Here is an 11,640-nt window from a genome sequence, read left to right on the forward strand (position 1 = left end):
TTTAGAAAATTCAATATCAAAACAGTGAATACAAAAATTTCTTAGAAAACGTTTTGAGCTTTTTTAAAATAGATTTATATTGAATTGAATTTGTTTTTATTTTTTTTCCGTGAACTTGTTCCTATTTATTTGATTAATTTGATGTTTTATCAAAGAGGTTTATAAACTTGAAATATTATTGTCTCTGGTTATATAATTTGTATGATGAATTTCACACAAATTGTGACTGTTTTGTATACTTTTTGAATGGTGTGGCTTAAAAATTGGAAACACTGTTTTTAGCAATGAAACATTTGACAGCTGTCAAATAAATCATTTTTTCTTTTTTTTATTGTTCTATTCCATTTACAAACACGTCTCATATTTTATAAATACCAACATTTCATGTAACTTTCCCTAAATCTTCTCTAAACTTCCTAAATACACAAAAATTTGTTTTTAAAACATGACTTAAATGTCATGAAACCAAATTAAACATCTCTTCTTTTTTGAAAGGAACTGTCAAATATAGAACTGTCATTTATGATAATTTATCTAAACAGCTTACATTACAGTAGAACTGTTTTGCCGACCATTCAACCCAAATATATTTAAATTCAAAAATATATATATAAAATTCGTTGAAGGTCGAGCAGAAAACACTCTTGACTTGTTTCTTACCTCTGACCCTGATAAGTACACTGTTAGTGTTCTATCTCCTTTAGGCACATCTGAAATTGAGTTATATCAGCAAATTTTTCTTGTCAAAACTGTCCAGTTAACAGAGAACCGTTTGGCAATACGGGAAAGCCAACTGGGACGGTCTAAATAAGTACTTCAGAATCTTTAACTGGTCACTTTGCTTCCTCGATAGTGACGTTGACGCCAGCGCTGATATGATCAGAAGTTTGATTCTCTTGGGAATGAGAACTTTTATCCCGAATAGGGTTAAAAGCACCAGACCAAAGGAAAACGCATGGGTCGATGCGAGCTGTAAAGAGGTTATTATGGTCAAGAAGGTAAGTTTCCGTTGTTTTAAAACCAATCCAACTGAGAAAAACCGGAATAAGTTCAAGCAAGCCAGGAAGGCCTGCAACGCCCATATTCGGCGGACCAAATTTTTACATGACCAAAAATTACGGCAAAAAATACTGCAATGTCCCAAAGGCAGTACAAATTTTTGGTCATTTGTAAAAAATATGAGGAATTCTTCATCTTCCTCGGTTCCTACGCTCGTTGTGAATGACACTCCATTGGTTAGCTCCTTAGAGAAAGCTAATATCTTTGCTAGGCAGTTCGCTGCCAATTCAAAGCTGCCAGTGAGCGTTATGACTCCGCCTGTACCTGAGCGAGTTAGTGATTCTATAGGCAAATCTTTTTTGGGACTCAAACTGTAGCTAGAATCCTAAAAGATCTTAACATACATAAATCTGCTGGTCCGGATGGTAACCCCGCTGTTGTTCTGAAGAGGTGTTTTTCAACGCTCTCAAAACCACTGCGTAAGCTTTTTCATCTGCCCTACACCTCTGATCACGTTCCTAGCGGATGTACCGATTGCACTTACGTCCCTTCTTTCCAAGGTCATGGAAACGCTGATTAATTATCAGCTCAAGAAATATCTTGAAGAACGGAAGCTTCTTAATGACCGACAGTATGGCTTTCGTAGCAATAGGTCCACTGGTGATCTCATGGTTCATCTCACCGAACATTGGAACAAATCTTTACATCGTTTTGGAGAAAGTAAGATTGTTGTACTTGATATTTCAAAAGCATTTGATAGGGTTTCGCATAAGGCTCTCTTATCGAAAATGCGTGCTTTTGGTATTGTTGAATCCCTCCTTCATTGGATTAGTAATTACCTTTCGAATCGTTCAATACAAATTGTATTGGATGGGTTCAAGTCTTAAAACCACAAAATAAATGCTGGTGTGCCCCAGGGCTCTGTTCTATCTCCAACACTCTTTCTCATTTTTATTAACGATCTCTTGTCTGCAACTTCTAATCGATAGTACTCTTAGCTTTCCATATTCGTTTTTAGATTCACATCCCTCTTCTTCGGATGTGGAACTGCAACGACAAAATATGATAAGCCCATTAAATTCCGACATAAACAGCATTGTAGAATGAGGAATAAGAAACCGCGTAGAATTTAATGCTTCGAAAACCCAATGCTGTCTTGTTTCGTTAAAGCGAAATAAACCCCCGTTGCTATTATCCATAGATGGCACTTGCATTGAGGAGACTGAACATCTCGATATTATCGGTATGTGTATCACCAACCACCTTTGTGGAACGATCTCATACGCTCATCTCATCTCGCCAAAAATGCCGCAAGATCTAGCACGGTCTCTAGCTAGATGTCTACAGTTTCGCGCTCCAAGTTGGGTGAGGTCACCTTCCACTTGTGCGAGCCACCTGATCCGCGGTCTTCCTCTACTGCGCTTTCCTGTGGGTTTGGTTTTCATGCGCTCTACGTGACCCAGCCATCTCAGTCGTTGGACTTTTACCCTTCCGGTAAAGTCTACGTCGCTGTACAGCCCGTACAGCTCGTCGTTCCATCTTCTCCTCCACTCCCCTTCGATGCATACGGGACCGTCGATCACACGAAGAACTTTTATCTCGAACCGACCCAAGGTGCTTTTATCCGCTTTTGTCATAGTCCATGCTTCTGCACCGTATAGCAGGACGGGGATAAGCGGCACTCAATTGCTTTCTTAGTCCAAAGAAACCGCGGTAAGCAAGATTTATTCTGCGTTTGATCTCAGCGCTGGAGTTGTTTTCTGCGTTTACAGCGGAACCTAAACCCATTTTTGCCGCCTCTGCCTCAATACTCACAAAAGTCCCATTGACATCAAGCTGAGTTCTTCCGATTATGTCAATGTCAGACTTTTGAAAGATAGTGCTTCTAGTGTTGACGTGTGAGCTCTGCACTCTTCTTTCAAGCACTATGTTTAAAAAAACGCATCAGAGCGCATCACCATGTCTAAAACCTTTTTTGACATCGAAAGGTTCTGTTAAGTTTTCTCCAACCTTTATGGAACAGCGTTAATTTTCCATGGTCATCCTGAACAAACGGACGAGTTTGGCAGGGATGCCAAAACTAGACATGGCTCTATACAGCTCGTCCTGTATATGCTGTCATATGCGGCCTTGAAATCGATGAAAATATGGTGGGTGTCGATTTGGTGTTTTTGGGTTTTTTCCAGGATCTGCCGTTATGTGAATATTTGATCAACTGTGGACTTTCCTGGTCTAAGACCACACTGATAAGGACCTTTCAGGTTGTTGACGATGGGCGTTAGACGTTCACATATTACGGCAAAGAAGATTTTATAGGCGATGTTAAGTAGTCTGATTCCTCTATAGTTGGTGCAGCTTAGAGGGTCTCCTTTTTTCAGGATCGGGCAAATAATACTGGGGTTCCATTCATCGGACATGCTTTCTTCCGACCATATCTTACAGATAAGTTGGTGCATGCTCCTAACCAACTTATCTCCAGCTGCTTTAAAGAGCTCGGCATTCAAGCCATCCGCTCCAGCGGCTTTATTAGACTTCAGCTTAGATATGGCAATCTTTACTTCGTCTAAGTCGGGAGGACGGGATGGTTGGCTTTCGTCGTCTATGTTGAATGGATCATTCCGCCTGACAGCGGAATTCAGTTCGTCGTCACCGTTATACAGTCTTTCGAAATGGTCCTTCCATATCCTCAGCATTGACTGTGGTTCCACTATGAGGTTTCCACTTTCGTCTTTGCAGCCTCAGGTTCTGGGTTCATGTACCTGTGAATTTCGTTTCATCTGTTCATAAATCTTTCGAACTTCATTCCTGCTTTTCAACCTCTCAACATCTTCGACCGCACGCTTCATGAGAAGCGAGGCATGGGCCCTGTCTATTTCCTTCTGAGAAGTCGGCGTTCTTCTCGGCTCTTCTGCTCATAGAGCTCACGAGCAGCTCTCGTCCTTTTATGCAGCGCCGCTTTGCGTGCCTGTTGTTTGGCTGCATTTGCCTGCCGACATTCCTCATCAAACCAGGAGTTCCTTGTTGATGGCTGCTTGAAACCCAGCACATCAGAGGCGGCTTCTCTGATTGCATCTTGGCAATGTTGCCACTGGTTTTTGATACCTTGTGTTGGCGGCAGAGAACTTCGAGAGAGGTTACTTGTAACTCGGTCGGAAAAGGATTTGGCGAGTTCTTGCGTTTATAGCCATTCGATGTTGTACCTTCTCCCAGCACCTCCCTGTTTTGCTTTGGATCTGGAAACCCGAAGTGCTACCTGTGCTTCTGGGAAAGTTCGGACATCCATGATGCTGGAAGCTTGTCTGGCGTCGGTCGCAAATATGGTGATTTAGATTCATTGGTGATATCACCATCATAAAATCATTTACGCCGCTTAAACATCGTCGAAATGTTTGTTGTCTCACCCTCTTTTACCGTTATTTTAATGGTTTATGCTCTAGAGAAAAGGCCAATTGCATTCCCTCCCTTAAACAGTTCAACCGTAATACTCGCGCTTCTAGGAATGCTCATCAAAATACCCTCGTTGGTCGTACTTTCAAGTACAGAGATTCGTTCTTAAGCCGTACTTTGCGAATGTGTAATGCTTTGCCACACTCTGTCTTTCCCAGCCATTGCAATATTCAGCAATTCAAAACCACTGTGTCTATATATTAAAAAAAGAGGTTTATTATTCATTACTTTAAACATTTACAAAATTGATCCCTTCTATTAGAAGTAAATGATGAATACTTTAACCATTTAAACCCACTTTTTTAATCTTTGTATAAATCGTCAGTCTTTTAGTTTCCGGATTATCTTTTGTCAAAATCTTAGAATAACAATTAAAAATTAAAATTGCTGATATACAAATATCAGATATCGCAAAAAAACCAACTTGCAATTTCCATTAGGTTTCAAGTGTTTGATTAAATTTTTGTATTCGAGCATTGCATTGGCCATTTAATCAAAAGAAAGCCAAGTATTATCTTTTCTACGTTATCTTTACCATGACATTATTTCTTTTTAACTTTCAAAAGTCGTTTACCTTTCATAATAACACCCTTTGTTATCCGGTAAGAAAAATTTGATTTTTTATCACTGTAGTTCCTGATGTAGAACTATTCTCAAAACATATCTAATCTAAATACTACTTTAATTGAACCCAATGTACGAGTAGTTTCATTATCAAGTGAAAAACTTACATATATGTTTCGATAAGACAATCAACACACCTTCATATTTTTTGTATTTGCTTAAGAGAGTCAAATTTTATCAGCACACTTCTCCATCAGAGTACATTTACCTTTATTTACTTTGTAGACATCTCTGAATTTATCAAAACTGGCGCCCAACAAAAGAATTCTTCCGAAGCATGATCAAACACGATTGCCTATATACAAATGCATTCGAATACAAATCTTGATTGTTGACTTAATTAATTATTTATTTAATTTGCACAAATATTATTTATTCTACATCGATAACAAATACAATAAGAATAATAACAATAAAAAACGTTTTAAATAAATAAAACTTAACTATTTGTCTGAACTTTTGAACTTAAACTCGCGAGGCCCTTATCATTTCATCATCATCAACAACATCATTTTATTCCGCATAAATCTTCTCGTTCACAAAATTTACGCTTCTCATTAAAATCCCATCAAGTGACGTATGGGTAAACTCATGGGTCTATTTTTCATTCATAAAAATGTTAATAATTCTAGCAATTGACTTAATTCCATCGAAATAAATAAAAACGATTATAAACCCAAATAACAAGAAAGAGTATAAAATATCTTCGAGGTATCTCCCAGTTTTTGAATAAACATAAAATTACCTGTCAACTGTCACCGTTTCTATAGATTCTCTTCGACAAACTAACAAAACTCAATGTGTGGGATCCCCGTTTCTCCCTTTAAGCCCCCCTAAGGCTCATTAAGATACAAAATTTCTCGGAACTCACACTGCTCTCAAGAAACACAAAAAAAATAAAATACTTTTCCTATCTAAAAACGAGGGGTTTTTTCTTGGTAAATCCATATCAATACCAGTTCTGCGGGAATTTCTACATCGCATCGGCGCAAACGAATTTTACTCTCTTTCGACTGAAAAAATAAAGCTTTTACTTCAACTTGAGCACACGCTAAAGAGAAAGAGAACCATATCTGTTGGCTATATAAGCTCGTACCTCGGTCCCTTAACATTCATTGTGAAATACAAATTCAAAATTGAAGCACATTCAGATAATATCGCGCAGTGATTTTTATCTACATTATAGAAAACGCAAATAATTCAATAAAAGAGAATTTAAACAATTTATAAACCCACCAAAAACCGGATTATCAGTGATTATCAAAACAAACAAACCCTTAGTGATAAACTATAAACATAAACAGTTCTTAAACAAAAGAAAAAACAAAAACAAACAGAACAAACATTTTTAAAGACATTAAGCCAATTCCCTTGTGTAAACTGGCTACCATTTGTGAAAAGTTTGAATCATTACAAATCAAAAGATCAAAAACGGCTATCCCTGTGTCAAAAGATTGCTCCAAGCAACAATTACCCCAACTCCTAACTTTGAACACTCACATTTCTGCAAATATGGTTTTGGAAGAAACAACAGTTCAGAACATGGCTCCAGCTGTGGATAACAACATGATCTACCCCAACATTGGGCGAACAATCAAGACCGCTCTGCTGAAAGCCGACAATGAGTCGCGTGTCATCGTGGGATTAAGTGCTGCCACAAAAATCCTTGCCAAGCTACCCGAAGGCTCCCTCTTCTGTCTGATGGCACAACCCAAAGCCGGTGACAGTGCAACTCACATGCATGAAGTTCTCCTCGAAGCGTTCTGTTACGAGAATGACATTTATGTCATCAAAGTCGATTGTGCTACAAAACTTAGCCGAATCTTAGGCAAAACTGTCATCGAATCCTGCTGCCTGATCCAGAAGCCCTGGGCCGATAAGGAGAACGAGAATCTCAACAAGTCCGAAAATATCCTGGTGGACTTTTGTGAAGCCTATTGGGATTCACCATCTCAACCCGTTGTCAAGTTACCTGCTGTGTGAATATCTGGAGATAGTTATTGCAATAATTGTAAAATATTTTTTGAGCAAAACAAAAATCAACAAAAACTTTTTTTAAAAAGTGTGAACGTGAATTATAATAATTTGGCACACGCAAAGACGTAAAATTGTGACGTAAGGAAAAAGGTTCAATCTAACGAACGGACATCTACCGACGTTTTGATGGAACTAATTTATCTACCTAACAATAAAAAAAGAAGAGCAAACGAGATGAGGAGGTGTGTTCGAGTCGCGCTGGAGGGGCGTTAAAATTTACTAACATGAAAAGAATATTCAATAAGTGACAGCTAGCAGCTATATAAACCGTTATCTACGAGTATATAAGAAGTACCTATAATGACTTTTAAAAGATTAAGATGGCGATATGGCGATTGCGATGGCGATTTTGATGGCGTTAGGCGCCTAAATTATTGTGAAATTCGATTCACTGTTAGTTAAACAAAGAATTTACATATAAGATACTAAAAATTGCTTATAATTTAACTTTTTGGATAGAAAAGTTTTGAAATTTAATATGAAATTGCAATAATTTATCATTTCAAGATCAATGTACTTAGAAATAATATTTTTGAGTTTTGTAAATAACAAAAAGTAAATTGTTTAATAAAAGATGTAAAAAGTATTTAAGAAAGATTTCTTAAAACATACAAATGTAAACATAGAGATAAAACTAACTAGTGTGTTAGACCTTAAGAAAATTTGATGATTGAAAAAACAATAAAAACCAAACAAAAAATACAAAAATTCATGTTTTCTTATTTAGTAATTTTCTTCGTTGGATTTTCTTCTTTTTTTTTTTGCTGATTTGGGGTTTTTCTTGAGCTTTTTGTTTTTTAAAGCTTTTTATAGGTTTCGCACTGTCACCTACTTTCCTCAACTCTTTGCGCGTCCGTCTGGATAGCGCCGCGCACTGGCAGCCGCCAGATAGCTTGTAATCGTGTGACACGAGAAGTGAAGCGTGCCAATAATAAATTAACAGGTAGATGAATCAGCTTTATTTGAAATAAAATAATATTGTTGAAATAGGTCATGTGCTGGCAGATATTTTTATTTATTTAGGTAAGTAGGTAATGTAGGCTTCGCGTGTATCTATCAAACTTAACATTTTCAACATTGATGAAATAAATATGCCAATTATATAATTCGCAATATGACACTAAAGGAGCATTAGGAACTGCGGTACTATGTGGAAAACAGAAAGAAAACAGATCTGTCAAATTTGACAGTTTTCGTGATAATTGGTTATCATCCGATGATTACAATTTTCAATGACCGTAACTTTTAGTAAATAACATAAATAAAATTTTTTTTTTAATAGCCCACTATTTGATCAGCAGGCCCTTTTTAAGCTGTTTTTTCTTTTACTTTTGACAAGTTAAAACTGAAACTGTAGACATCAAATAGAAAATTAAATGCAAATGTCACCACCACCAACTTTCTTTGAGGTGATAACAATTGTATTTTATCTTGTAGTTTACAAATTTTAGACTTTTTTTCGTTACTAACGGTGAAGTTTAAGGTTGATGACAACAACCAATGACACCGACTTCTGAAAATTAAATGTTCTCCAATAAAGGATTTCGGTTTTTAAATAACCCTCCATTCGAACAGCTATCGCTTCTGTAGCTGTCATTTTTGACATTTGATAAGTTAAAACTAAAACTCTACACATCTAATAGAAAATTGAAGGCACATGTCATTGAACAAAAAAGTTTTATTACCGTGAGATGGTCATATTTGGCTTGCGAAATGTTGTGGTTTAATAATTTTAGACTTTCTTTAGCTTTATGTATGGTTGTGGTGATGACAATGGCAAATGACGTTAATTTTTGCAAATTAAATGTTCTTCAATAAGGGGATTCTTTTTAAATATTCATCTATTTGATCAGCTGTCACTTTTAGAACTGTCATTTTTTGACATTTGACAAGTAAACACTTAAACCGTACATTGTTTAATAGCGGAACAAAATCATAAGAATTATGCAAGGAAAGCTCCTTGACCGTGTTATTTTTTTATTTTTCAATAAAGTTATAACAAATTTCTACCAAAATCTTGTGGTTTAACAATTGTGGACTTTTGTCTTTAGTACCAAGTGAAAGTTAAGGGTTATGTCAATGCCCTAAAATAGATTAAAGGTCTAAAAAATAGAATTTATCGCTGACAAAAGGCTAAAATTGTGTGAATTGGTGAAGGAACATTTCATGAAAAGACAATAGTGCACATCTTTTTCTAAAAATCCATTGATTTCTCTTGCAAACAACATCTTTTTTATTCAATATAAATATGAAACTTTGCATGGTAATACCCTGCACAATTTCGTAGTCTCTCATCCGAAAACACGTGCTGATAGAAAAAGGTTATTATTCTGTCATTTTTTGAGTAAACTTTAAGACACTTTGAACTCCTAGTTTAATTTTGATTTCGTATACAAAAGCCTTTCTTCCGTGTGAGAAACATTCAGCTTAATGAAGGGAAATAGTCCCAATTAGCTCACCAACAGTTGACTGATTAATAACAAACCAATTTTTCGACAACTGTCACCAAACAACATGGCTTCAACAGTTTTTGAACATCGTCTCAATGGCTGCGTTCAATCTCAAATAGAAAGGGTTTCCCATACATTTTTGTTATTGTCTTACGTTTATTAGAACATCTGTAATGTCAAAAAAGAAATTTAAATGTATGCAAGAATTTATGGTATATGTAAATAACTGACAGAACAGCTGGTTCAACATATGGTTGAATTTGAAGGAGGCGGAAATTAATATCAAAATTTTATGTTTTTTGGTAAATTTCCATTGAAAATTTTGTCTTACAATAACTTTAGAACTCGAAAATTTAATGTTAGCTTAGTTAGTTTTGTTGAATTCAAAAGATACAAGAACAAAACATTATATTCTTAATTTTAAGATTACACAAGTCTTTAAATGATTTGGCCGAAGACCGTCTACCAGACTATGAAAAAAAGCTGATTAAATACAATTCAATAAAATAATTTTATAATTTTCAAACTTTAAAACCTTAAACATTTTCCCTAAGTATTCACATAGAAGGTCCCAACCTAGTTCTCCATTCAAGATGTGATCGTTTCTTCTAAACCGAGTATATCTATCCCAAAATAGCGCTTTCGGAACTTCTTGAGTATTGGATAAACTTCCAGGAAATGAAATACATCTTCGCGTTCTTTGCGATGGCATAAATCGCACAATATTGGCAATTCTGGACGGTGAGGAATCTAGTTCAAATTGATGAGTTCACCTCTTACTTTAAGGAACAAGCTGATCTTTCACAAATGACGAAATGTTTAACTTTACTGTAGTAAGATCTGTAAATAGATGTTTCAACTTCACTCATAAACTTATCATACATTATGTTGCCAAGATAGAGAAGATACAATCACTTTAACATCTTGTTACAACTCAAAACAAATTCAAAAACTCGTTTTGATATTTTCTTGCATGTGAGACATAACGTATAAGAGGCTTCCGGCCGCGATCTCCGTTAAGTACACCGACACATTCCTCTTGGGAAAGAAAACTAGAATAAAAGTAGAGCCTTCGGATTTCCTGTAAAATTGGACTAAGTACTAAAAAATGCAAAACATCTTCGTTTTGACCAAGGTTACAAAGGGAACACACAGGGTTTAAATCTGTTCTATGTGGTCTATAATTGAAATCGAGCGTTTCCGTTCTGATCTTCAAGATCAAGCTCATTTCAGAAACTGTAAACTCTTCTCTAAAGTAGTTTTGTTCACCAAGTTTCAGTTGTTGTCTGTATATAATCCTGGATGTTGATGAAGTCCCTCTCGCAACTCAAAGCCTATACATCGAGTCATCTATAACAGAGATATGTACATTCATATAGTGCATTTTTTAATGCTTCCACATTGTCCACTGGCAATGATATTGAAAGGTTATGTGCTACAGCAAGATCATACCAGTTTTTGACCGGACTATATCCACATCTAAAACAAATTTAAAGCAGTCTTTTTTGCAAGTTTTGGTCGGACTGTTTCAAAATTTTGATCAAGAAAATTTGAGGTAAGCCTGACATAATTAGGAGTGTTGATAGGTAACTTAAAAATGCGCTTGAAAAAATACTTTCCATTTCCTCCAACTGTTCGAAACCATATACTTCATTACCATAGCAAAAATAAGTATTTACGGTGGCATTGAAAACTTTGAATTTTGAAATTGGATGTACGAGTTTATTTGCGAAGAACTGGGACCATATTGTATTTATTGCAATTTTTGCAGCGGTTTTTTATAGGTTTGAATATTAAGATTATATGTTTACGATCTCAATTATTTCAACATCTAAAGTGGAGCTGTAGAGTAAGCGGACTGTCTGATAAAATCACTAGATCGTCAGCGTAAAACAAAACTTTAAGTGTAATATCCCCGAACTGAACTCCCCCAGGTATACTGTTTTTGACATCGTTCATATATAGTGCAAACATGATAGGGCTTACAACACATCCTTGAGGGACACCTGCTTCATAACTAAATTCTCTAGATACTTTTCTACCATTCTGAACAGATGCCATCATGTTTTCTATAATTTTTTCG

General features: G+C 36.0%; 1 protein-coding gene across 1 annotated transcript; it reads left to right on the plus strand.

Annotated features, from left to right (window-relative positions):
- Positions 1-6,164: 6,164 nt before the first annotated feature.
- On the plus strand, positions 6,165-7,809 carry LOC129949101 (growth arrest and DNA damage-inducible protein GADD45 alpha). The gene has a single exon (XM_056060348.1). The coding sequence runs from the start codon at positions 6,583-6,585 to the stop codon at positions 7,051-7,053; it is 471 nt and encodes a 156-aa protein (XP_055916323.1). The 5' UTR covers positions 6,165-6,582; the 3' UTR covers positions 7,054-7,809.
- Positions 7,810-11,640: the final 3,831 nt, after the last annotated feature.

The sequence above is a fragment of the Eupeodes corollae genome, chromosome 3 (genome assembly GCF_945859685.1).
Source record: "Eupeodes corollae chromosome 3, idEupCoro1.1, whole genome shotgun sequence".
Lineage (NCBI taxonomy): Eukaryota > Metazoa > Arthropoda > Insecta > Diptera > Syrphidae > Eupeodes > Eupeodes corollae.